The 27280-nt window shown below is 45.4% G+C and overlaps 2 protein-coding genes across 6 annotated transcripts in view; one reads left to right on the forward strand and one right to left on the reverse strand.

Moving 5' to 3' along the window:
* Positions 1-221: 221 nt before the first annotated feature.
* Positions 222-27233, forward strand: Fzd5 (frizzled class receptor 5). Of its 4 annotated transcripts, XR_005286465.1 has the most exons (5): positions 222-823; positions 11897-11973; positions 12813-12941; positions 19519-19568; positions 24396-27233. XR_005286465.1 is itself a non-coding variant. In XM_038338439.1 (2 exons), exon 2 carries the CDS (start codon positions 1355-1357, stop codon positions 3113-3115), a length of 1761 nt encoding a protein of 586 aa, XP_038194367.1. In that variant the 5' UTR covers positions 222-823; positions 1107-1354; the 3' UTR covers positions 3116-7215. The 4 variants fall into 4 exon arrangements, 1 of the variants encoding a protein (XP_038194367.1); XR_005286464.1 differs by lacking the exons at positions 222-823; positions 19519-19568 and having other exon boundaries at positions 8123-11973; XR_005286466.1 differs by lacking the exons at positions 222-823; positions 19519-19568; positions 24396-27233 and adding an exon at positions 16775-17048 and having other exon boundaries at positions 8123-11973.
* The window catches only part of Ccnyl1 (cyclin Y like 1), a 33987-nt gene continuing 18390 nt past the window's right edge, over positions 11684-27280 (reverse strand). The window contains exons 5-10 of one of the 2 annotated variants that reach the window (XM_038338441.2): positions 25676-25711; positions 23979-24030; positions 22075-22194; positions 18140-18306; positions 15056-15218; positions 11684-13818 (exon numbers count right to left, since the gene is read on the reverse strand). In XM_038338441.2, coding sequence (XP_038194369.1) covers positions 13702-13818; positions 15056-15218; positions 18140-18306; positions 22075-22194; positions 23979-24030; positions 25676-25711 — 655 coding nt within the window. In that variant the 3' untranslated portion in view covers positions 11684-13701. The remainder of the gene's footprint in view (positions 13819-15055; positions 15219-18139; positions 18307-22074; positions 22195-23978; positions 24031-25675; positions 25712-27280) is intronic. The other variant, XM_038338442.2, reaches the window with a different exon arrangement.

A 27280-nucleotide genomic window follows, 5' to 3' on the forward strand; every position in this document is an offset into this window, starting at 1 on the left:
CCCGCTATTGGCTGACGCTCCTCCACCGCCCGCTCCGGGCGGGGCCGCGGGGCGCTCGGGGAGAGGCCGGGGCGACCGGGAGGTGGGCGGGGCCGCACGCCGCGCTCGGTGGGGCGCCCAGCTCCGGGCAGGGTGGGAGGGGGCGGTCCGGGGGCGGGGCCTCCCGGCGGGCATTAGAGGCAGGTGACCCGGGCGGGGCGGGAGAGGGCAGTCAGCCTGCGGCCGCGACTCCGCCGCTGCCGTCGCGCACCGCTCGGAGCTCGCTGGAGGTGGGCGAAAGTGTGCGAGAGCGCGGGGGAGGAGCCGAGCGGGTGCGTCCTGTGAGCGCCGCCACCGCCCCCCGGAGTCTGCTGGAGCGCGGAGCCCCCTGCAGGGGAGGCGGCGAGCGGCTGGCGGGACGCGGCGGCGGAGGGCGCGGACCATGCAGTCCCGGCTGGGCCAGTGCCGGCTACTCGCTGTGCAGTGAGGTGGCGGGGTCCCCTCCGGCCTCCGCACCCCTTCTCCTTCAAGCCCAAGTGCTGCCCGGCGCCCTTACCCTTCGTCCGGGCCCCGGGACAGCGGTGGAAGGCACGGCCTGTCCTTGCCCTGCTCTGCTCGAATCATGCCGGGAGCCCCGAAAGAAGAGAAGGCAACTGACCGGCCCGCGCCAACCGTGGTCGAGGGGCTTCCTGCTCTCTGAAACGTCCCCCACCTGCTGCCATGTGTCGCCGCCACAGGTACCTAGCTTGTCGTTAAACTTTTCCTGCTCTGGCCGGATTCGGAGTCGCGGGACGGAGGAGCCCGGCTGGCTGCAGACGTCTACCGCCCAGCAGGATTCTCGGAGGTGAGAGCCCGCGTCTTCCCCCCTAATCCCAGTTCTCCCGGTTCCTTTGCCCCTTGCTCCGGGACTGTGCTCTCTGGCCCCAGGCACAGCCTGCAGGGTCGGGCCAGGAAAGGGAGGCAGGCGCGGGGAGTGGAGTGGAGGGAGTCTTAAGTTTAGTTCCAGGAGGTGGAGGGGTGGAAAGGAGTTAATCTAGAGATTGGAGACCGGGTACGAAGACCGAGTGGTTGGTGCTCCTCTAAGAGGGAGTGGTTGCGATCTTTCTTCCCCTAACCTCTCTTTTAAGAGTTGTGTCCTTGGAATCGGAGCCCTAATAGTCTCTCCAGCCCTATCTGGCGTGGAGCGTTGCCGGCGGAGGCAGCGCCTTCCCGAAGCAGATTATCTTTGCACGGATTTCTTTAAGAGAAAAAGAAACCAACAGGTTGCCAGCCCGGGCGTCACACTCAAGATCTCGGAGAGGGAAGCCCCGGCCGCGGATTCGTCGGTCAGCGCCGACCCTCACGGGCACCGGGAGGCAAGTGGAAGAAGAGGGCGATGGCCCGGTCCGACCCGTCCGCGTCGCCGTCGCTGCTCCTGCTGCTGCTAGCGCAGCTTGTGGGCCGGGCAGCGGCAGCCTCTAAGGCCCCGGTGTGCCAGGAAATCACTGTGCCCATGTGCCGCGGCATCGGCTACAACCTGACGCACATGCCCAACCAGTTCAACCACGACACTCAGGACGAGGCAGGCCTGGAGGTGCACCAATTCTGGCCGCTGGTGGAGATCCACTGCTCGCCGGACCTGCGCTTCTTCCTGTGCTCTATGTACACACCCATCTGCTTGCCCGACTACCACAAGCCGCTGCCACCATGCCGCTCCGTGTGCGAGCGTGCCAAGGCCGGCTGCTCGCCACTCATGCGCCAGTACGGCTTCGCCTGGCCGGAGCGCATGAGTTGCGACCGTCTCCCAGTGCTGGGCGGCGACGCCGAGGTTCTGTGCATGGATTATAACCGAAGCGAAGCCACCACCACGTCCCCTAAGTCCTTCCCGGCCAAGCCCACCCTCCCAGGCCCACCAGGAGCGCCATCTTCCGGGGGTGAGTGCCCCTCGGGAGGTCCATCTGTATGCACTTGCCGTGAGCCCTTCGTGCCCATTCTGAAGGAGTCACACCCTCTTTACAACAAGGTGCGTACGGGCCAGGTGCCCAACTGTGCGGTGCCCTGCTACCAGCCGTCCTTCAGCCCCGATGAGCGCACGTTCGCCACCTTCTGGATTGGCCTGTGGTCTGTGCTGTGCTTTATCTCCACATCCACCACCGTCGCCACCTTCCTCATCGACATGGAGCGATTTCGCTACCCTGAGCGCCCTATCATCTTCTTATCTGCGTGCTACCTGTGTGTGTCGCTGGGATTCCTGGTGCGCCTGGTCGTGGGCCATGCTAGCGTCGCCTGCAGTCGCGAGCACAGCCATATCCACTATGAGACTACTGGCCCTGCACTGTGCACGGTCGTCTTCCTCCTAGTCTACTTCTTTGGCATGGCCAGCTCCATCTGGTGGGTCATCCTGTCGCTTACCTGGTTCTTGGCAGCTGGCATGAAGTGGGGCAACGAAGCCATCGCAGGCTATGCCCAGTATTTCCATCTTGCTGCTTGGCTCATCCCCAGCGTCAAGTCCATTACAGCGTTGGCACTAAGCTCCGTGGACGGGGACCCGGTGGCCGGCATCTGCTATGTGGGCAACCAAAACCTAAACTCGCTGCGTGGCTTCGTTTTGGGCCCACTGGTGCTCTACCTGCTGGTGGGCACGCTCTTCCTTCTGGCGGGCTTCGTGTCTCTCTTCCGTATCCGGAGTGTCATCAAGCAGGGTGGCACTAAGACAGACAAGCTGGAGAAGCTCATGATCCGCATTGGCATCTTCACTTTGCTCTACACGGTGCCAGCCAGCATCGTGGTGGCCTGCTACCTGTATGAGCAGCACTACCGGGAAAGCTGGGAGGCTGCCCTCACCTGCACGTGTCCAGGACCCGACTCTGGCCAGCCGCGCGCCAAACCCGAGTACTGGGTGCTCATGCTCAAATACTTTATGTGCCTGGTGGTGGGCATCACGTCGGGAGTCTGGATCTGGTCCGGCAAGACCCTGGAGTCTTGGCGGCGTTTCACCAGCCGCTGCTGCTGCAGCTCAGGGCGGGGCCACAAGAGTGGGGGCGCTATGGCCGCAGGAGACTATGCGGAGGCCAGCGCCGCGCTCACCGGCAGGACCGGGCCGCCCGGCCCCGCCGCTGCCGCATACCACAAGCAAGTGTCCCTGTCGCACGTCTAGGAGGCCTGTAGGCCCAGGGACAGTGCTGGAGTTGAAGGAGAGGCTTGTTTTGCTTGGTAACTTTGTGAAGGTCACTTCCGTTTACCTTCTTGGTGCTGGTACCCCCTTCCTGAGGGGCTTGGAGAGGGAAAGGGATCGTTTTTCCAGAGAGTACCCGTCTCCAGTCTTCTACCAGGGGGCTCAGCTCACGTGCAGTGTATTCTAGTTTGTATTTCTTACTGCCTTCTTTAGAAGAACCCAGTTTTTAATTTATATGTATTTTAATTTTTAACTTTGTTGCATTTTGGCAACAAAAATACCTTTGCTTTGGGGACTCCACAGTCCCCAAGCGGGCATTGTAATGAGGTTACCCTTGGTTCAGGTTTCTTTGGACTGTGTGGTCTAAATTAGGAAAATTTATTTCCTATACGTGTGTCTTTTTTATGTGAATCGTGGAAGGCTGCTGTGACTGGGAAGGCGTGTAGTGCCCTTTTTTTTTTTTTTTTAAATCTAGTTTTTCCTTACACTGCTTAGAATGTCCAGGCCACTTAGAGGCCAGAGGCAATCTGCTGTCCTCCCCGGGAGTGGATCATAATGTGCTTAGGACCATCCCCAAGTGACAAGGGAGCTGGAGATTTTGGGATCCTCCCTAACCTTGCTCAGCAAGGGTTGAGCTCTTTTCAGCCTGGCTGCAGTCCTTTTCATTCCTGATAAGGCCGTGTCCTGTCCGGAGTATGTTAGACGTGGACACATTTCATAGTGAGAGCCTGAGGACTGGATGTGAATTCTGAACTTTGAGTCGGAGAGGGAGTGGGTGCTTCGTAATAAGCTCCAGGGATACCTTATTAGTATTTTTAAAGAAAAGAAACTTGTGCTACACATTTCTATAAAAGTAAACCCACTCTCTTCTTCTGGAAGTACTTAGGAATCCTTGCTAAAGGGGGGCTCTCTTTTAGATTAAAGGACAAAAAACGGATATGCTTCCAGTAATTAAAGTAAATTCCCATTGCTTCTTATCTGCTCCTCCCACCCCACCTCCTTTATCATGTTAAACAGTCTCTCTTGCTTTTCTTATTCCTCCTCCTGGAGTGCGGTGATTAGAAGCCACGCCCACCCTCCAATGAAGTGCTGCAGTTTGGGAGCGAGGCTCGTTACCTGGGAACAAACATTGGCTTGGAGGAAGGAAAGCAAGTGTCCCCGAACTCGGGGCTAGTTTAAAGCCAGATAGCCCCAAAGCGGCAGCACTGTCCTCTGGCAGCCTCCGGAAAGCAAACAAGATCCGTAACTTAGGCTTTGTAGAATGGGGCAGTGTAATACTACTGCCGGAGGGACCCCCGCCCCGCTCTCTTTGCCTCCTCTTCTATGAAAGCCCGTTTAGTGACCGATACCCCCTCACACACAGTTTCTCTGCTATTAGAAAAGTCTGTTTGCTTTCCTAATCTGTTTAACCATTCATTCACCAAGAGTGTGAGGCCATTACTGGGGGGAAAAGTGCCGTGCACCAGCCAGCAAGTGCCAGTGACCAAGACAGAGTGGGAACTAAACTTAGGGAGCGAAAATGGCCAAGCAATTAAAACGTCACAAAGCTTTCCCAGAAAAACAGCTGGAGTCTAGGCATCCCGGTTTTCATTTGCAGCAGCTGGGGGTGGGGTGGGGGAATTAAGCCTGAGTCAGCTTTACCTCCCAGGAACTGAGCAGAGAAATGCATAGTTCCCACTGGGAATTTAAATGCCTAGGACTAAATCTTTAGGTTGCTCTGAAGCCGTTACGTTTGTAAACTGCACTGCCCTTACTCACTGATTTGAATCAAAATGAAAACTTCAGTGGCTTCCACAAAATCTCTACCCCTCGCTGTAGAACTCTGGGATTGTCTTACTCTTATTTATTCAGAACTCTCTTCCGGGAAGCTCAATAGGCTCCCTGTCTTCTCCTGTTTTTCAAATGAGGCCCTTCTTATCTACCACCCTAACCTCTTGGCTTGTTGAGCTCGTCTTCCCGGAGTCAGCTGTGTCTAGTTTGGGTTGTTTCCTCTTCACAAAGAAAATTGTGGCACAATCTAGAAAAGACAGTGTATCTAAAAGTTGTGGGATGAAGTGGATGAAAATGGTTTAATTTGTTTAAAAATGGTTTTTTTTTTTATCTTAGCAACATGCCAAAGTGTAAAAAAGAACAATTCCCTTTGAAAATAAGAAAGCTGAAACAGACATGATGCCAAGGCGGTGGCCTGTGGAGGTTTGGAAGCCTCAGACTCTTTTGTTTCTTCTCATCTTTGCTCTCCTTTCTTCTCCCCTACCCTAAGGAGACAAAGAGAGCCCACCTGCTTCCCTTACGGACACCAGCCTCTGGCCAGCCCTAGCGGAGGGGAGAGGGAAGCCGTGGGTACGAATGGTCACCCCCTTTCCACCACACATTTTTCTCTCCTTCCCATTTCTGTTGTGCTAACAGTGAATGAAATGGCATGAAGAGGTGTGGGCTAGTTCAGCAACTTCTGCTCTGCCAGCTTGTGTTGCTTAGCTGCTTGTGGAGGACTTAGCGCTGCTTCTGGCCACCTGGCTCACCTCTTTTAGCGTTGCACAGGTTAGAGGGTGAGGATTTAGGTAGTTAAGGACATGGGGCCTTAGTGACTCCAGTGGCCAAATGTTAGGAAGGTTTGGTTTTATTTTTTTATTATTATTTAATTTTATATTATTTCCCTCCTCACATTTTGAAGTTGTCTAAATTGGATGAAAATCATTTTTCTTGGTGCCTTATTGGCTTATTCTTGCAACCCTTTTGTCCTTTTCTCATGTGACCATTGCCAGTGACCAGGGCCTGTGTGCATGCCTTGTGTGTAATTGTGCGCGTGTACAAGCTTAAATAATGTGCCGATGGCACTTGTTCTAAGTTGGTATTCATTAGGCTGTTCCCTCCTGGGCCAGGGCAGCACTAATCTTGACACCGGCTGCCAGGAGAACAGGTCCTGGATCATACACCGAACCTTAATAACAGCATCCGTGACCTGCACTGGGAGTGTAGAATGGGAACGCCAGAGCTAGGAAGCACAGTTGTCTGTTTTAATGAACTGCTGCCCCTGCTAAGAAAGCTCCTTTCACTTTTGTGCTCTACAGAAAGACCAAGGGGGGTAGGGAGGACAAAGCTTTGAATGAGTGCTTTCCAACACCGGATGTGGCAGACAGGACCGAGCACATCACAAACCTAGGCAGGTGTGAGGGCCGGTGGCTAAGAATTGCCTGCTGCCTCTCTGTGTTCTTTCTTGTCTCCGAAGTCCAATCAAGTGATCCTGGGAAAGAAACAGCCTGGGCTGGGGAGGACGGCTCAGAAAGAAAAACTCTCAAGATATGAAAGGGTAGGCAGGTTGTAACTAACCTGATTCAAATTCTCAGAAGCTTTTGGTAGCTTGATGACAATTGCAGGACTTTTTTTTCCACCCAGGATAATGTCTGTCTGTGGTACATCATTTTAAGACAATATTAATTTACGTTGTTACAAACTATGTATAGTATGTATGTTTTGTGGGTGTGTATATACGTAATATATATTATATACATATATATATATATATATGAGAGAGAGAGAGAGAGATTTAGTGACTTTTGATACGGGTTGGTGCAGGTGAATTTATTACTGAGCCAAATGAGGCACATACCGAGTCAGTAGTTGGAGTACAGGGCATTCAGTGTTGTGTGTGGTTTGCATACATGTATAGTGCCTATCCCATGCAGTAAGAATCATTGCTGTCACGCCAAATCCAGCACTCACAAATCAGAGCCAGCAATATCTTATTTGTAGACAATCAGCTTGAACCTGTAGATTATGACTGGCAATGGTTATAATTCTGAATCCCTAACATTAGAAGAGGCTTGTTTTGTGCCGGGAAGTCAGTACACGGCAGTTGTGTGTGGTTATGTTAGTCTCAAGATTCTTAATGTCTTGACCTTATTATTTTGGGAATTTTTTGTATTATATTTGTGGGAAGGTAAAATAATGGTTTTAAGATTTTTATCAAATATGGAGATTAGTTATTTATGAAAAACAAAGAAATGTCTATTTTTGTTTCTTTGTTCCCAATTCATGTAGATAACTTTTTAAAACGCATTAAAGCAATGGTGAAGAAAAATTAACGCTGTCGCGTCTTTTCCTCCTGTTCATCAAGAAATGCATTGCTTTCTAAGCGTGTCTGAGACGCAGAATCCAACCTGGTCACCAGATGTCTCGGATTTCTTTAGCATAAGCAACTGAATTTTCATTGTACTCCAATCACAAGAGGAACACATTTTCCTCACCTGCGCTTCCTGAATTTTTCCTGCCTGTACTGCGGTTTGTTTCATTATCCATTTGATGAAGGGAGCTCCGTGGGAGATCAGAGACGTCATTTGACTGTGTTCTGTTTTATAGACGTGTGTTCGCTGTTCTGTTTGATAAGCCGCATGCTCAGTGTGTCTGGTTGAGGGGCAGGTGTCGAAATCAAATCAGGAGTTGAGAGGACCAAAATTTATTGAGAATGATACCCAGTTCTCTTCCATGTCCCCAGATAATGTGACTGGGCATCAGAATGCTTATTACTGGACTAACTTCTGCGTGCGGGTTCCTGCCTTGGGAAATTCAACTATTTCCCTAAGGTAACACTACCTCATGGTGTTCTCAGGCATTGTGGGAAAATGTGAGGGAAAGATGGGTCCTTAAGGCTTTAAATGTATAGGGCAGAAACATAATAATGGTTGTTTAATCCAAAGTCAATATGATTGCAGAGGACTTCAGTATATGTCAGGGAGGGAGAGGCAGTCTGAGAACAGCATCCTGCCGAAAAGCAACTGCAGGTCCCACGTACAGGACTCTATGTCTCCACCTTGTTCTCTCTTGGCTCCGTTTCACCCAGTGGAGAATGGGGGAAAGAAGAGTCAGAAACTGGAGCAGAGGGTCCTTATACGGCTGGTGAAAATGTGGGCCTCCAAAGTCATTGGCAATAACACCTTTTTTTTTTTTTAAATGACTCAATTTACAGAGTTCTTCAGTTTGTCAAGATGGAAGCCAAACTTAGAGGGAGACTGGTTGTGTGTATGTACTGAGGCTGACCGTTGGTTCAGATCCCAGCTCCACTTCTTATAGTCCCTGATCCAGGACACTTAACCTGTATTGCTCATTTATGAAGAGAGAAGAATAGTTACATTTGGGGGTTCAGAAGATTTAAAAGGTTAAATCAGGTAAAGCTAGGAGTCTGCAGCTCCTCCCGGTGGACCCGGTGGACCGGAGAGGCCAGCTTTCACGGGGTCTGCATAATAATCAATTGGGGCTCTCCTGAGAAATGCACTCCAGTCCCAGCCCCAGCCCTGGGACCTTCTCTGGGTTTTGTTTTTTATAAAGATATTTAAATTTGGGAGTAATTTTATGTAAATCTAAATTACTCATTTAAAAAATTGCATGGATAATTAGGAGTCCTTGTTTGTTCCTTACCCTTACTTCTAATGCTAATCTTTTTTTTTTCTTTTTTTGTGTTGAGACAGGGTCTCTCTATGTAGTGATAGCTATCCTGAAACTGTGTACACCATAGACTGGCCTAAACTCAGAGATCCACCTGCCTCTGCCTGAATTTCTGGGATCAAGCATGTGTTAATGTAACCATGGTACATGTTACAACTAGAAAGTCTTACTCCATCAGATTTCATACTAATGTTCTGGAACCCAGAGTTCAAGATACCGTAGTATTACATTTAGAGAAGGCTCACTGTTCGTGGGTTTTCATCTGATGAGAGCTGGTCTGGGGACCCGACAGAGAAACAGTGGGATATTTAAATGCACTAAATTAAGTCATGGAACTGCCAAGCACTGTTGAGTTGGAAGTGACGGCTCTGGGAGAGTGGGTGGGCTGGCACAGGTGAGCTAAGTAGCCAGTTATCCTGTAAGCCACAGAAAGTCTCCATTTCCTTGAACCTGGCGTGAGGTGTGCCATGTTGGACATTCGCCAGAAAGGTTGCAGGGAACAAAGCTGTGGTGTCTACTGCAGCAGGTCCTCAGGGGCTTGAGCCAGGTAAGGAGTGGGAGGGTGCGCTGGGGTGGGGGGCATAAAAGCTCAGTCCTTGGAAGGATTAGTTCTAGAGAATTCTACTAGAGAATAACCATTTGAACTTCAGGTGGTCAATAGACTTGAAGGGTAAGGAAATGGAGCAGCAGGGGTTTTTAAGGCATATTTATCTGGGTATCCTTTGCGGGCCTCAGAATACATTATTTGGTATCTTGCTGAGGCTTTTAAGTTGTACAAATGAATTTCCTTGTCACACTGAAGCTGCAGTTTCACAGCAGTTGTAAGGCCAGGTGTTTAAAAACATTTTATTAAAGACTTTCCAAACTTTCCCCTTTTAAAAGAATGTTAACTTTTCAGTGGAGTCAGGATCCCTCATCTATACACATCCCTTCCTGCACCCTGAAGAGCTCAAACCACACGGTGGGATTGCTAACATTTATCACATAGCAAGTAATGTTCTCTTTCTGGAAAACCTACTTTAAATGGCTGAGTGAAAAGAGCCCAAGGAACCGAGGTTGCTCTTAAGTATGAGGGGAAACTACCCGATTCTATCCTCCCTGGCATTTGCTGGCACAGTGTCAGGCCACCAGACAGGTTACGTGGCTGGCAGACTGGAGGTAATCTTATGCTGGACTTGCTGGCCCATACTGGGCAGTTTGCACAGAAACTAGCACTTTACCTTGGGATATTTCTCTGCTGAGTGCTTTCTTTCCAAATAGCACTATCTTAAGAATGCAGCTTCTGGGTGAAGGACCAGAACAAACCTGGCTGGAGTAAAGACTGAGTTGTGAAAGGTCTTAGTTACCCTGCAAAGCTTAGCTTATGAAAGCAGTCTAACCTGATACCTGTGTTGTTAATACTGATGATGACTTTGAACCAGGGAATACTGTTTTTAGGGATATAAGAAACTAAACCAAGCTAAGCTGTCATAAAACCAAAGTTTTGTGTTGTTGAATTTAGAAAACAGGAAACGTGAAAGGGTGGGCTGGGCTAGAATCTGATGCAGTCAAATAAATCTAATAAACACAGAGGGAATTACTAAGCAACCACTTTTCAGCCTGCAAGAATGGTAGTTTTACTGGGATCGAACATGCACTTCCGATCTATCTTCTGTATAATGCAATTATCATACACCAGTTAAAACTCTGAGGTCAATGCGGTGCACGCCTTTTATCTCAGCACTCTGGAGGATCTGAGCTCAAAGCCAGCCTCATCTACAGAGCAAGTGCCAGGCCAGTGAGGCCTGCAGAGTGAGACCTTGTCTCAAAAATAAATACAAATTTTAAATAGTTGAAGTCTAAATTATTAGAGGCTAAAATAAGAACCAGAGAGACGACCATCCCCACCAATCTTCTAGAACACACGCAGAATGGATGATCCAGGCAGATGTTCCTTTGGATTATCTTCTTAGAGTACAGAGCCCTGAGAAGATGCTAGTTAGCACCCTACTGGTGATTTGGTTTTCATGCCTTGTTTGTTAGGAGACCCTACCTACTTTCAGTGACATTTACATTCTCAGTTGATCTAATTTCCCAATTATCAAAATGACTCATTCTAGTATCAAGGTCAAGGAGGGAAAAGCAATTCTCAGTGATACTCATGGTGCCTACTGTCAGACACAATCCCTTTCTCAGATCACTTCTGAACACCCATGCAGTCAGCATTTCTACACATATGATGCAAATCCTTTAAAAAGTATTAACTTGTCTACATATGCTTGTGCCTGAGGTCAGGATCACGTCAGATCTATTGAGAGCTGTAGTTACAGACAGCCATTAGGTATCTGATATAGATGTTGGGACTCGAACTCAGGTCCTCTGCATCCTGGGTGCTGGGATTAAAGGTGTGTGCCACCACCGCATGGCTTACGTTATTTATGACAGATTTTCCCTTCCTAAATTTGTCAGTTCAGTTAGCCTATGTCAAGAACAAAGGGGGCCATCACTGAAAGATCTGACTTCAAGTACTGAGAAGTAAAATCTCTGTGCAGCACAAGCAGGATTTAATAACAACTGTTTATGTCAGGACCCTCACCACTGAGCGAGGCAGGGCTGTTCAACATTTCCAGACCTGCCAAGGATAAGAGTCCCTGTTCCAAACAAAAACAAAACCCTTAGGTTGATTGGGTTTATTCCCACATGAAGTGCAGACTTGAAACATCATGCAGCAAATTTTAAGCAACCTGAATACAAATTCCCATACCTGTTTTATTCCCTGTGGAACATGTTCTAATTTGACACTAGTCTAGCTACTTCTTTCTCTTTGGTGTATACCTATAATCACATCTACTGGGATCCTTCCCGATTCGCCACGATGAACTAACTATTCAAATGTGCCATCACTGCACTATGTCACTAAGGACCACGGCTAGACAGACTCCTGGTATAATATCTTCAGGCAGAAAACAGTCTAAGCAAAGACTACCACTAGTCCTGAACTAGACCATGAGGCAAAGCAGCTTGGTCAGTTGGAAACTATGTAAAAGTTTTCAGACCAAGGTAAAAAACACAAGTTCTAGAGATATATAATGCTCCGTGGACAGAGAAGTGGTACAAACAACACTGGCCATATTTTAATTAAAATAGAATTTATTAGCTTCTCTTTTAATATAAACATGAGAAAGAAAAACCACATTAGGCTGTAGCATTCTTTTCAAAATAAAACTGCAATCAATACTTGAATCTCTATGCTCTGAACTCCATAAACAATGTCTTTTGAGGTGGTAGATTGTAATATTTCATACATCTTTCCTTAACATTTCTGTCTGTCCTTTCCAAACGAAGAACCCGGCAGCACTGAGCGTGTGAAGCACAGCGACCACAAGAGGAAGTATTCCAGCCCACAGAGGTCTTGCTCGCAGGTAAGGTTCCCAAGGTTACACGTTAGGATAGAATGCGTGGGGTTGAAAACACAAATATTTTGTTATTTCAAATTTAGGCGCTGCTGTCATTTTCCTAACCATTTCCTCCCCATCTTTTAAAGCCTTGCTCAGGGCTCCTGGGTGCAGTTTAGAAGATACTGCACCCAGGCAGGCAAACGTGCAGGATAGAGGTGTGTTTTTTTTTTAATTACTCATTTTATCTGCTGTTTGGGGATCTGATTCCTTTTCATGTATTATATGTGAGTTAACAGTGTTCTTCATAACCTCCCTTAACTGAATGTAAAGACACTTAGGTGATCAAAGCAGTTGGAGCCCAGCCTGGCAAAGAAGTTCTTGAGAGGAGGAATTCCCTGGAAATACACAGGAGCCTCCAAATCTCAATGATAGTGTAGAGTTATAAACCCTACAAAATAATGAAACATTAATTAAAAGTTTTACTTTACCTTTTTTTTCAACTTAATCCCCCAAATTTGGAATATCAAGCCTTTAGTTTTATTTATTTATTTTTGTTTCATAGTTTGCAATTGCCAAGAGAAACAATAATTAGAAGCTTAATTATTTCAAATTGGTAAAATTAAAACTTTCAAATGATGTTTTTGTGAAGGCTTGTGGTTTTTCTATGTCTGCTGCAGTGTCCCAAGAGAGTCCAGGCACAGAACACTAAGTGTAAGAAAGCATCACTAATTTTGGGGACACCTTGTCTTTTAGATATTTGCTCATGATCACTGGACCACTATGTTGTTTGGCATTATGAAAATATCTTAATACACTTGTTAACATGAGGAAAACCATCAGATAATGAGAAGCACCATTAATAGTTTACAGGAAATGCATCGTGGACCCAACGGAAGCAGTCAACAACTGATTCCCTCTCTTCATGGCTCCAAACATAACAAGATGCTAGTGAGCAGAGCTGGCAAGGACTACAAATGGTGACTGTTACCCAGGTAACTGAAACTGATTGCCAATAATGACTAGCAGCTTTGATGACACAGGAGGAGAACTTTTAATACCTAGTGATGCTACACTCTGCTCCTAGGTTTCATGAGTGTTAAGTACCATGCTTGGGGCTGAGAGTGTAGCTCAGTGAGCAAGTGCTCACCAAGTACAAGCTGTCCTCAGTTTGAGCCCCAGCACCACAAATGGGAAGAAGTCTCATGTTTTAATGGTAACACTGAATCAGCATATGCAGCAGTTGGACGGGGGTAGGGAGCAAGAAAAACAAGAAAAACCAAAGTTATATGGTTAGTGTCTTTAAAGTCTAAAAATCTGAGCCAGGCATGGGAATCCCAGCATTTGGGAGGTAGAGGCTGGAAGATTAGGAGTTCAAAGCCAGCCTCAGTCATATATTGAGTTTGAGGCCAGCCCAGGCTACATAAGACCCTGTCTCAAACGAAAGTCTAAAAGTTGAAACAATTTAAAAACCTCACATATTTCACAGCCATTGGCCTACATGGTAAGCAGTATCTGTGCGTGGTCAGAGCTTTTGCTTTGGAGTGGTTTTTGTAACTGTTTACATTACAAAGGACAGAGAGTGGTTGCTTTGACAAGGTCCCATTCTTTCCTATGGAGTCAGCGTTCACTGTCCAGACTCTTGAGTTCTTTCCGTCCGCTGGAGTCCCCTCCGCTGGTCTCTGGCCAGGAGAGGGGCTTGTTCTACAGTCTTGTCAATGAGGAGCCCTGGTGCTCTCACTCCTCATGGCTCTCTTAGGAGAGGATGGCATTAGAGCGCCGAATACCAATGAAATTATCAGCGCTTAAAGATCTTCTCACTGCGGCTCTACATAAGTCCTTGTATTTGTCTTCACACAATCTTGAAATGGCCTAGGAAAGGTGATCACACAGAACACAGATTTAGAAAAGGAACAGAACCTTAAAAGTAAAGCAAAAACATAACACAAACTTCCTCCATGGAGTGGACGGAGACTTAACTGGCATACTGAGCCATCCTTAGATTCTAAACAAGTGCAGCCCCGGGCTCTCTGAGGACAAAGGTCCACAGTGCTGTGCTGTGCCTCGGGGGTGCTACTTCCTGTTAGTTCCTAATCTTTCCAGGGCCATGACTCAATGCCTGGAAAAGAGAGCTTAAGTTACTTAAAAACTGGGTTCCTTGGGCTGGGGAGATGGCTCTGAAGGTAAAGTGCTGGCTGAGCATGCATGAGAACTGGCGTTTGGATTCCTTGGCACGTGGGAATTACATGCCTATAATTCCCGTGCTCCTAAATAGTGAAGGGAGGAAGCCAGAGCCTCAGCGAGCCATCTAGCAACCTGGTAAGATCCAGGTTCAATGAGATAGATGCCCTATTTCAAGATGTAAGTGGAGAGTGGCTGAGGAAGCACACGTCAGCTCTGGCTACCACACACATCCAAACTGAGTTTTCAAAGATGTAGACAGGCTTATTACATCAATATCATGTTACTTATATTTGAACTCGAATGCACCCTCGAGAAGTCTCTGAGCCATTTCCCCAGCCCTTGTTACCACTTTTATGAAAACACTATAGCCAGTATGAGAAATACACCTGCATTTTGCATCCTAAACATAGGCCTCTTTTTTTTGTTTTGTTTTTTGTTTTTCGAGACAGAGTTTCTCTGTGGCTTTTTTGGAGCCGGTCCTGGAACTAGCTCTTGTAGTCCAGGCTGGCCTCGAACTCACAGAGATCCGTCTGCCTCTGCCTCCCGAGTGCTGGGATTAATAGGCCTCTTGTTTTAATCGCTAATGTTGTCTAATACACTCATGATATTCTACTGACAATTTGTAACCGAGTGAAATGCAGCTGAGTTGTGATTTGTAGGTAGGAATAATTAAGAATATAATTTCAAAAAGCTATCCACATATGAGTATGTGGGAATGCAGAGCTTCAATAGGGAAAAATTATAACTACAAGACTGAATTGTGATAACAGGAGGCAAGATCTACCTCTCTATATAGTGTAGATACTTGTGGAAACCATAAAAGGCCCAGGAAATATGATGCCAAAGAGATAATAACATTTTCAATGTGTTAATTTAAAAGCTTCCCATTGTCTTCATAGATGCTGGGTGGGTGGCTCAGCCTTACCTCTAGGTTCTGTGCTCTTTCTTTGCTGAGAGGAGCAAACAGAAAATTCAGGTTGTTGTCATCTGCTAAGGAGCGAAGGTCAAAGTAGTATTTGGCATAAACACTGGCAGGAACGTTAATATTGAACTGGAGTAGCTCCAAGAAATGCCTTTCCATCTCATTCCTGGAGGAGGAGGAACACAGCAAAACTCACACAGGACAGTTTTAGTCAACTGGGCTATCTTCAAATTATCATTCAGAGCTTCTAGAATAGGTCTAAATTTTGTTTTGGAACACATGAAGGCTACCCAGCGGATTAACAGAATAATGCTTAACCAAGGCAGAACTCTCCGTGGTCCTTGCGGCATCCCGGCACTCTGAGTTTGGGAGGGAAAGGTTACAGCCCTCCTCTCATGCACCCGTGCTGCTGCCTGGCAGGCTCATTCTTCAGAGTTCCATTAGTGCAGCTGGACGACCGTATTCCACGCTCACTCACAAGGCCCGCTATAGTGAGCAGATGAAAGGAATGATGTATGCTGTTTATTAGCTCTGAAGAACTTGCAGACATTTTCCCTGGGCTGATAACAGGAAGGGGCTTATTGAAGTAGAGAAGCGCCAACAAAAGGAGTGGGCACATCACCACGGCAACAAATGGATCCATCGAGAGCCACGCTATTATCTCTGAGGGGGAAAAACTCTTGAGGCAACAAGGATTCATCTCAAATAAATAAATAAGCAGCACTGGATGGGAAAGGAAACCCCTCCCCCCCCCCAGCACACGAGGCTATCTGTGTCAAAGGGCACAATGCAAGTTTCTGCTCACCTTACTATTACGCTAAGGTGACAAACTCACTATGACAGTCAAGATACTCAGTTTAAACTCTGGGAAGCAGAGAGATCAAAGACAGACGTCTTGGCTACACTAAGCCCACTTTAGCACACTACATTTGTACCAACAAACCTGGTTCCTGTGCTGGGAACAAAACCCCCAAGATGCTCAGTGTTTGCTGCTCTAGCCAGGACAGTGTGCACACAGAGGGTGAGCTCAATACGGTGGGACATGTGTGACCGCACTGACCTTGCTGAAGGTTTAAACAGAAAATCAGAGTAAACTTCACCAGTCATAACCCTGAAGAAACTATAGACAAATTATAAATACTTAAGCAAACCCAACAAGGGCTTGTCTTAGAACAGATTTTTTCTTGGTTCTAAATTTTTTTCACTGTCTCATTCTATACGGAAAGTAGGTAAAATAAGGTTTTCTCATTTGTTAAAATTAAAGCTAAACAGTCTACTTCCAAAATTAATTTCCTGTTCATATGGCAATAAGCCTATAGAAATGTAAATCAGATAATGTTTTGATAATCAGGTAATCAAGACTTAATTTGCTACAGGAACAAACGTACTTCACGCTCCCTTTTATACTTTCCTCACTAATACGTCTTAACTGTGGGGAAATGCAGTCCTTCACGGGATTAACATGTCTATTAATAGAGGCTTCATCACTGAAGGAAAGCATTATGCCAACAGAATATGCACCTTCTGGGTTTTTGTTGTTGTTTTTCCCTTACATGGCTGAATACTCACCATTTACGGGCACAGCACATTTTCTGAGCAGCAGCTGCCTAGTCAACTTGTTTTTAAAGAGAAATATGTCCTAATGAGACTCATACGTGGTGGGCAGTTTTGAGGAAAATCTGATAGATAAGATACTGATTTTTAGCTTTTAATTTACGCTAGAACAAATAAAGGCACTACAAATAGCCAGCAGCCGGAGGAGACAAATGCGCATCAACCTCACTGTCTGCTCATCCCTCGACTGCCAGGAGGGAGCTCCTGGTGTTTCTCTGCGCACAGGAAAGGTGGTGAGCAGAGTGCAGAGTTCACGTCTGGGGAACCCACATGTCTGCCCGCGTCTTTTCTGCTCTTACAACTACAGCTAGAGCCCCGGCAGCCGAGTCTGTTTTCGATGTTTTCAGCTGCCACTCAGAGTACACGTCACATACTGTGCTTCTCCCAGGGACCAGTCTGTAGAGGACTGACCCAGTGACCCGGTGACTTCCAACGTCCGTCCGTCTGTTTCAGATTTCGCTGTCACATCTTTTGGTAAGATACCTACCAGTGCCACAAGGAACGTGGCCATTTTCACCAGTTGCTGCCAACAAGTGGTCCCTTAGTGACTTGAGTTATAAACGGTCTGGTAATTCTTAGTGACGGTCCTAACTTCAGGAATCTGTAACTTCTATTACTCTCAGGAGATCCTGATCTTCCTGTGGTGGAGTTTCTGCATCACTACGCTATTTCTTAAGTTCTCCCCACAGAGACATTCTCTCCGTCAGAGTCTGCAGGAAACCTCTGTGGTGCTCCTCTTGCTTGCAGACGGCACAACCTTCCCTTCACTGCCTGAGCACTGGACAGGAAGCCCATGGTGCGCTCCCCAGGCTAGTGGCCATCACACGGTCTGGGCCGCAGCTGCGTGCTCGTTTTCTGGTGAAGGCCCCGAGCTGCTTCTAGGACTGCCTGCCTGAGAGGAATCCTGGAGCTTCCGAGCCCATCAAGACCAGTTTCCAAAAACAAACACGCCACATGGAGAGGAGGCAGGAGCATCTCCTGAAACTTTTACTTTTGTACCTCATAGTTTCTGTTATAGATGCTCAGATTTAAAAAAAAAAAAAAGTGTAGGTCCAGCAGAAGTGAATACACAATGAAAAACTCAGGCTGAAGCTACAGCCTCATACAAGTCCAGAGGCTCTAAGACACGAGCACTTGCAGACACATTTCAAAAGCTAGGCATGGCCCCCTTAAAGGGGGAGCAGAATAGTGGATTTTAAAAAGCAAAAGTATTATGCTGTCCTTGCAAAGGTCACCAAAGCCACAAGAAAAATACCTCTCAGTTTATCAAACACATTATAAATCCATCAGTTAATGAAAGAAAACATGGACCGTTACACAGCTGGACTGGAAGAATAGTCTTATGTCTGTTTCCACTGACTGTTTAAAACAACCTTTAAAAACATTCTTTAAGTTTTATGTAAAACTTTATGGGAACAAATTAAGAGTACAAGAAAAATGGTTAGGAAGTTCACGAAAACCTTACAAACTCACATGTCCTCAACTGTAATGTCCTTGAGGATCTGGCAGTAGTCCACATTCCACACAGCCTGGTCATCCCACACCTTAGAGGCAAGAAGAATGGCTCCCAAAACAATTCTTTTCCAGTTAGTGGGACAAATGTCGATCTCAGCGTAAGTTAAGAGTCTCTCCAAGTAAACCTGCAAAAGTAGAGCACTGGTCTTCAGTTCTGTGTTTTACTAGCAGTTCTGCAGAGACCTCGGCAGGTGGTCAGACTTCTCTGCTGCCTGCCCTGTCACTTAGGAACAGGCATCCTGAAGAGAGCTATAATCTTCATGTGTGCAGAGCAGCCAGCAGGCTAGTGCAGACTGGCTGTTCAGTAACCCCAAGTCTCGCCCATGTAATTGTACATGGCTTACAGCTGCCGTCTTCAGTTCATAGAAACCCTGTGTGCAAGGAGGACAAGAGAGCCTCCCAGTGGCTACTGGGCAGACAGCACCACAGGCACTGGCCTTCATAAGGAATCACCTGCACCCAAGGGCGGTCCTTTACACCTCGGTTTTCCCTCTCCACTATCACCTCCAAGAAGCCATTTTCTCTTACGTAATCTGTCAATTCTCATGGCTTTAAGGTGGAGGCGGAGCAGCCAGTTTATCCTTGGAACTCTCAAAATGGTCAGCAGTTTGTGAGCCATTCTCACAAACTGAATGTTCCTTAACATATCTAAGGCCTTTGCTATAACCAACTGGGTGAAGTTACTTGAGTTTAGTGAAGACTGTGGAGGAAGCTAGGAGTTGTTACTTCAAAAGTCTCTCTGAAAGGCATCAGTTGTTCCTTGGTATCCAAGGGAGATTGATTTTAGGATCAAAAATGCTTAAGACCCATATATACATACATACATATGTACATGTGAGTGCGTGTATATATATGGCGTGTGTGTGTGTGTATATGTGTGTGTATGTATGTGTGTGTGTATGTGTGTGTGTGTGTGTGTAAAACAGTGTTTGCATATAACCCTTCCTTCCTTGCTTGCTTTGTGAGGCAGGGTATCACTATGTAGCTCAGACTGGCTCAACTTGTGATCCTTCTGCTTCAGTCTCCCAAGTGCAACAATTACATACATGAGCCACCATGCTCAGCCCATATATGTGGTTTTTTTTGTTTGTTTGTTTGTTTCTCGAGACAGGGTTTCTCTGTAGCTTTGGAGCCTGTCCTAGAGCTAGCTTTAGTAGACCAGGCTGGCCTCGAACTCACAGAGATCCGCCTACCTCTGCCTCCCAAGTGCTGGGATTAAAGGCGCCATATATGTTTTTAAAATCACCTTTAGATTAGTGGCCATGGTAAAAACACTGTACATGTGTAAATGCTAATGTAAATCTATTTGGAGAATGACAAGTATTTGTATCCTACAGTTGGCAGAGAACAGGTGCTGAGCTCTGATGTGGAAGGCACCCCATAAATGGTATGTAAGCACTTTATATCAAGATGAAAAGGGAAACAAATGTGTTTTTAAGAGTCAGTCACTGTCTTAAGGTCATTAGACTAATGGCTCAGATTTTGGAAAGTTGCCCACCAAAAACTGCATGTTCTCAGTGAGATTACCTTCCCATCCACATACTCAGCACTGCCAAGTATCCACGGAATGTGTCTTTCTCAGAGCTCCCCGTTCTTCACAGAAATAGTCAAGGAGCAATGGAGCACTGCACACCTTGGCTGCCGTTTCCCAACAGGTATGTTAGGTGCTATCACACAGTTGAACACTTGCCCTCCTGTGTCAGTGGGAGACGGATGATCTTTTCCCCAAACTGAAGCCAGCTCTTCTATGTGATGGCTTGACTCCATCCCACTGTGAACAACACTTGCCCCCAAATGGCTTTCTTTTTTTAAGTCTTTCCCTCTGCCAGAGATCTAGTTCAACATAAATGTTTAGATCGCCCTGATGCCACTTACCCCACTCCCAAGAGCTGCTTCTCAAGCTGCCCAGATCACGCACATACCAGCTCACCTCCAGCCCACTGCTCACTGCACACGCCTGGGTGTGCCTCTGGCTGCTGTCACTATTCTACAATAGCTTTCGCCATGCTCATCACTCCTCCACTCACAAACAAGCGTGCTTTCACTCCAACTCTCCAACTATGCTACCCTATCCAGTCTGCAAGCAGTACGTGTTCTTGCTATCTTCAATGGAAACCTGGTAACTTCCAATCCTGGGCCATTTTTCAATGCTTGCCTGTATGCATCCTAACACTCTGTTGGCCTCTATTCTGGCCTCCAATCACAGTCTACCCCTCCAAAAACAGTTAGGAAAGCCTCCTAAATTAAGATCATTTCCCCCCTGCTCAAGACTTACCAAAAGTTACTAGTCAACCTGGAACCGTTTCCCTGTGGAATTGTTCCTGGCATCTCCTCTCCCGATTCCCTTAGTCCGCACGCCCACCACATGGCCATCCTGCTTTCCTTGAGCACATAGAATGTTCTTGCATCAGTTCTGGCAGTGCTCCCAGCCTATCAAATATAAGCTCCTTGCCTTCCTCTTTGCAGTTAGGCCATTGTTCAAATGCCACTTCTCTGAGGAGGTCTTTTACTCATCCTATCTAAACAGAAAGCTCTCTGGTCACCTAGCCTTCACCACGCCCAATTCTCATAGCCATACAACAACTATCTGAAACTGCAAAAACACCTGTGACCTTCCTCATTATAATATGCACTCTTTTTATGAGATAGGGTTTCTCTGTGTAGCTTTGGAGCCTGTCTTGGCACTCACAGAGATCCACCTGCCTCTGCTTCTCAAGTGCTGGGATTAAAGGTGTGCACCACCACCGTCTGCCTAGAATATACACTCTTAAGGCAAGACTTTTGTCCCTTCTGCTCTCTACTCTGCCCTGGTGCTACAACAATGGTGTAGAGCAGCTGTCCAGGGTGCGCACTTCTGCCTCATAGCATTTGCCATTGTGGGACCATACTTATCTTGACTTCTATTACTCATTCCTGGATTTCTTCCTGGTGTGCTTGGCCTCCTCCTTTACAGAATCATCTCCCAAATATTCATGGTAGATCTGTGAAGGCTGTCCATTTTATTGTAAACACTCTCTGCATGTCAACAAATACTTTAAATTCTTTACCCCTGACTCAAATTCATTCTACAGTCCTCTATATTTAAAGTTTACAAGGACCCACCCTCCCCTCCCACCAGTCTCCACCCTGCATTCCCTACCTCCATGGCAGAAGTGCCCACTGGGCCTCTACTCAGGCACACATCAGAGTCAACTGGATGCTAAAGCAGTAGGGCCAACCTAAGGACTCTTTCCTCAGGTCCACACATTTGACTAAAGCAGTAGGGCCAACCTAAGGACTCTTTCCTAGGCCCACACATTTGACTTTTCACTATGATTTACTGCTGGGGCAGTAGAATCCCAACCACTTGAGCAGCACCCATTATTCGAAATGATCTCTAGGTCCTCTGCATGGGTGACATAAAGGTCAAGCCAAGGGGCAGCTCAGCGAGGTCACAAAGTCTCTCTAGGAGCTGGTGCTGCACACCTGGGAACTTCCTAGGCAGACACGAGGCAGCGGAGGTGGAGGAGCACCCATCATCCAAGAACAGGGAACGGGACAGAGATCAGTCACAACACACAACAGAAGCACCTAGGGATGCAGCCTGGCATGTGCACTAAGCTGCACTGAACCAGTGTCCATGAACCACTGAGTCTGTTACCCCCATTAATGTGCCCTGGGTATGTGTAACGACGTAGGGAAGGGAACTCCTTCTTACTGCCTTTATCAGAAAATGCTTTGTGATAATAAAAGCAATGGCAACTTTTAAACCATAATGAAGGCTAAATTCAAATATGTGTCTTCACATTCTTTGAGAAGGTTCCTCTTACTAAAGTTCTTAAGATAATTCCAGGGATTAAACATATCTGGGTACAAACTTTCTAATAAAGCTTAATCAGAAGGGAATAGCTTACCAACGTCACTATTGCACATTCGGCTGTCAGCTGTGCAGCGCTAAAAAGTGTACGGACAAATCTGTAAATAAATTTGTGTTCAGGGTCATGCTTAAAGTACTCCTCTGGAACTTTCTCTTTCTGAAAGAAAAACAGGATAAAATATTGACTGAAGGACATTTTAAGTATTCCTAAGATAGCAGTCTTTACACTGTGCCCACGTTCTTCAAGATTACTTCAATTGGGTACTATGGCTGCTTTTTAAGCATTTATCATGTATATGTGTATATGTGTGTGTGGACATGCACAGCCATGGTGCACACATGAGGTTAGAGGACAACGCTCCCTCCACCACACTGGGGGATCAGACAGCCCCAGGCTTGGCAGCAAGTGCTTGTGCCTGCAGAGCCATCTTGCTGGCCTGGGTTTGATTTAGTTGTTTATTTCAGTTTTTTGTTGGTTTGTTTGCTTTGAGGCAGGGTTCACTTTGTAGCCCTGGCTGTCTTGGAACTCACTATGTAGATCCTGAGTTTGGAGACTGAAAAGTATGTGTTCACCATGCCCAGTGACTTTTTCAATATAAACATGGTGGATCTTACAGTCAATTGGCATGAGGACATTTCAGGCAATGATGGATCAAATATATAGTATCAGTTCCATAAAATATCAACAAGTAATACTGTAGTCATTTGAGATAAGTATTCTATGATGTTGGCAGAAGAATGAAATCACGTAACACATATGATGTACCCATAGTTAAGCAATATCTGGCTGTACCATAATTATCCACATCCATTCATAATTTATTAAAAAACACACAAGCATAAGCTCAAAAATTTATACCCCTCTATTTTCCTCCTTAACCTTTCCAATTCTTTTTATGCTGAAACCTTACTAATCCTAAAATGTCACAAGGGTCATATCTGTCTACAATGAACTTTGAAAAAAAAACATTTTTTAAAAAGTTTCCCGTAGCCGGGCGGTGGTGGCGCACGCCTTTAATCCCAGCACTCGGGAGGCAGAGGCAGGTGGATCTCTGTGAGTTCGCGACCAGCCTGGTCTACAAGAGCTAGTTCCAGGACAGGCTCCAAAGCTACAGAGAAACACTGTCTCGAAAAACAAAAAAACAAAAAAAAAAAAAAAAAAAAAAGTTTCCCGTAGGGGCTGGAGAGATGGCTCAGAGGTTAAGAGCATTGCCTGCTCTTCCAAAGGTCCTGAGTTCAATTCCCAGCAACCACATGATGGCTCACAACCATCTGTAATGGGGTCTGGTGCCCTCTTCTGGCCTGCAGGCATACACACAGACAGAATATTGTATACATAATACATAAATATTAAAAAAAGTTTCCTGTAACCACAGGCTCTTAACATTGTCCACTCTTAAGTATCAAGAGTGGCCAATGTATGCCCGAGGAGGTGATTTCTTAAGTTTTTATAGGTTCTTTGTTTGCTTTCTGACTGGTTATTTTGGTTCTTTGTCAAGTCAGGGTCTTGCTGTGTTGCACAGGCTATTCTCCAAATCACTGTCCTGCTGCAGCCTTCAAGGTATGGAGATTACAGGTACACCCAAACCACACCTGGCTTATACCATTTTAACTGATTTAAAGTGTCCTAATTTTCTTGAGAGATTGTACATATCTGTTGAATTTATTTACAAATATTTATACTGTTTGATGTTACTGAAGACGATCTGTTGAAAAGCTGGATTGTCTAATATTCAGACAATCAGTTTCCCCTTGGGCTGCTACTGGGCACAGCAGCAGGTCTGTTGTTACTCTATCAGTCAAGAGACAAGGCTCCTTACTCAGTTGAGGAGCAACTTTCTCTTACTTATCAATCGCAAAAAAAAAAAAAAAAAAGCATGGAATAAACACAGCTCTAGGAAAGAAAAATACAACTTAAAAACAAAGCAAACAGGCACTTACTGTGAGTGGATGTGATCTCTCATCAAAAATGTCCAGGGATCTATTTGCATCCCTATAAAGTTCAACAGGTAATACAAGCTGTTAGCGTCTTAGTTAATAACTGTGAATGTAGCGGGCTGAAATAGAAGTCCAGCCTTTAACAAAGCAAACAGTTTACAATTCCTCCTGAATTCTGTCTTCAAACCCCTTTCTATTCAGTTCTGCATTATCTCCACAAGTTAGTCAACAACTTACAACTTGGATGAAGATGAATGGAGTTTAAATTTCAACAAGTTTCTGCCTCTCTTTAGTTCTCTGCATTATGTTTATTTTTAAACTGTGCACTTGCTTCTTATAGTTATGAATTAAAACTTAGATGCCCTTTTATCTTTTTATTTTAACACATCTTTTTTTTTTTTTTTTTTTTTTTACTTAAAGGTTGAGCAGACAAATAGCCCACGTATTTAAGCACTGCATCTCTGCACTTGTGGACTCACGAAGAGTTCCCCGAGCAGGAGCACATGGTCCCAGACTGTCCATCGTATTAGAGCACTGCCTGCTCATCAATGCTGTGCGCTGTGCTATGAAAGCAATGTGCGCACACGCTCCTTGTTACCTTCTCCACTGCCACCTACTGCTGAGCTCTCCAGCCTTTGATGAGACAGGACAACTATTGTCACTAAATCCTGACCCTTCTTTTTCACGTGCAGTGTTTGTGATTTACCTGTGAACTCAACCAGCTCCTTATTACAGAATATCATTTTTATGAATAACCACAAATACTCTCAAAGATGGATACAGTGGGCCTGTCACTTTAAGGAACATATAATTTGTCATGATAAAATTTAAGCTGTCAAGCTTTTGGAAGACGAGATTGGGAACTTGTGCGTTCTGATATATGCCTGACAGCTTTTCAGTGCTCACAAAGGTGAATCATTACTTTCCCTATGACAGGACATATCATGGAACTATGTACTAGTTAAAGATTCACTTACTATACAAGATGTAGCTCAATGAATATAATGTAAAAGCTCACCGTGAAATATAAAGTATTACCATAGACATTCCCATGGAGCTTTAGTATAGTACTACAAAGTATCAGAAAAATCTGAAAGCTTTAAAAATAACTTCCTCTTAAATATATGTGAATAAGGACTGGCTTCTAGCTTCTTTAAAACAGATGAAAGAGAAGAAAGAAACATGAAAATATATTTGTCTTTCTACTAAGTTATACGTTAAAGAGATTTATAAAAATGGAAATGATACATCTTCTCTCAATATTTTGATGTAGAAAAAGTTTTTTTAAAAAAAATATGTTAAGCTGGTTCTTTGGTGTGATTTTTGATTGTCACAATGGGAGTGGACAATTGTAACATTGTTAAACATCCTACAATGCATGCAGACACAACAAGAAATTAGTTTAAAAAAATTAGTAGGATCAAGCTTGCAAAGTCCTGTGCTTGTCATAATGTATGTTTTTAATTTTAATATATATAAACCAGCAAGTATCGATATAAGAAAACCATACTTTTTAGAACCTTCAATAATTAGAGAGCTCTTAAGGGATCTTAAGAACAAGAAACTTTAATAAAAGATTCATTTCAATATTTAATAAAAGCACTCTACAAAGTCTGATATCCACATTACATCTTAGTACTACACTTGGTATTATGTGAGGTAAGTAGGTAGAATAGTAGGACAAGTTTCAAGAAGCTCACCTGTTCTTTATGTGGTAATATATTGCTAAGGTCACACTGTGGAAGGAAAAAAAAATTATTTGAAGCAATTCATTTTATCATTTTTAAGCAGGACTGACCTTCCCAGAAGCCCTGAAATCTTTATTACAAAAGTACCATGAAGAACTTTTATACAACTGGACAACATGCTGTGAGAAGGCGTGTTTCTGTTGATTATGATCGTGTGCAAATGCTTGCACACCGCTCCTGTCATCTGTCCTCCTACAGAATCTGTGTCCCGTGCACGGTTTAGACAGTGGGGTTTCTGGTTAGACTCAGTTCATTACCCATGCAGTCACCACAGACGATTAGCCCTACGGTGAGCGACCAAGAGATCTGCATATAGGGCAAGAACATTTAAAATCACTTCTGTAGGATTATTAGTAGAAAACGTGGTCGATGTGGCCGAGTGCCCGGCTGTCCTAAAATGAGCAGTGCCAACAGTACAGCACAGCGGTAGTAATGGCAGCTATTTCTAACGTAGTTGAAGTGAAATATCAATAGTAGACACACTTTAGACATATATTACTCCTAAGCTTGCCACACATGACGGAAACTAGGGAACAGAGTTTTTTTTTTTTTTTTTCATCTGCCCTTACCAGCTAAAACAAAACTCAAAATATTTGAGGGAAGGCAAATCTGAATTTTAGAAGTAGTTATATATATTTTAAATGTAAAAATTTGGATTTTGTAACATCACTGACATCGAAGATGGATACTTCTACAGTGCTTCCGTTTCCCCTCAGGCTGATTGGTTCTGAGAAGGACCACTAAGATTTTATTTTATTTTTTATTTTTTAAAATATTTATTTAGTATACAATATTCTGTCTGTGTGTATGCCTGCAGGCCAGAAGAGGGCACCAGATCTCATTACAGATGGTTTTGAGCCACCATGTGGTTGCCGGGAATTGAACTCAGGACCTTTGGAAGAGCAGGCAATGCTCTTAACCTCTGAGCCATCTCTCCAGCCCCAGACCACTAAGATTTTAGATTTACATGACAGTTCACACAACAACCACGTTTACAGAAAAGGGGGGGAACCGATGTTTAGAACTGATGCAGCTAAGGTCCCCCAAGTAGACAGCCACAGTTCTGTATTCTCATTAAGCAGTGGCTCCCATGCTGCCTCACACTGCAGTCCGAGCAACTGGCACGGGTCAAGACTTGGGTATCAAGATTACTTCTCAAGTTCCCAGGGTGATTGCCAAGGGGCCATGGTTAAGGTCAAAGGACTTGCCTAGACACTTTTTGATAATGCAATTAGTGCCTCACATGCATCTCCCTCCTTAAAGACGCCTGAAAGGGACTAGGAATTGAGGGAAAGGCAAAGGCAAAACGAGAAAAATGCATGTGCTCACAGACATGTATTTTTCTTTCCTTAGAGACAAGGTCTCATGTAGCCGAGGCTGGCCCTTAACTTGCTATGTAGCTAAGGATGAGCTGGAACTCCTGAATCCTGCCACCTCAGCCTCCCAATTGCTGGGATTACAGATGTGAGCTGCCATGTTCACTTGCAGGCATGTATACTGGAAAAAGTTGTGAGTCAAAATGGTTTTTTAATCTCCTTGAAAGCCATGCATTATTGT

The sequence above is a fragment of the Arvicola amphibius genome, chromosome 8, assembly GCF_903992535.2.
Source record: "Arvicola amphibius chromosome 8, mArvAmp1.2, whole genome shotgun sequence".
Lineage (NCBI taxonomy): Eukaryota > Metazoa > Chordata > Mammalia > Rodentia > Cricetidae > Arvicola > Arvicola amphibius.

Bases quoted from the DNA above. Each gene is read 5' to 3' on its own strand.
- Fzd5 (XM_038338439.1), top strand. From the start codon at position 1,355: ATGGCCCGGTCCGACCCGTCCGCGTCGCCGTCGCTGCTCCTGCTGCTG.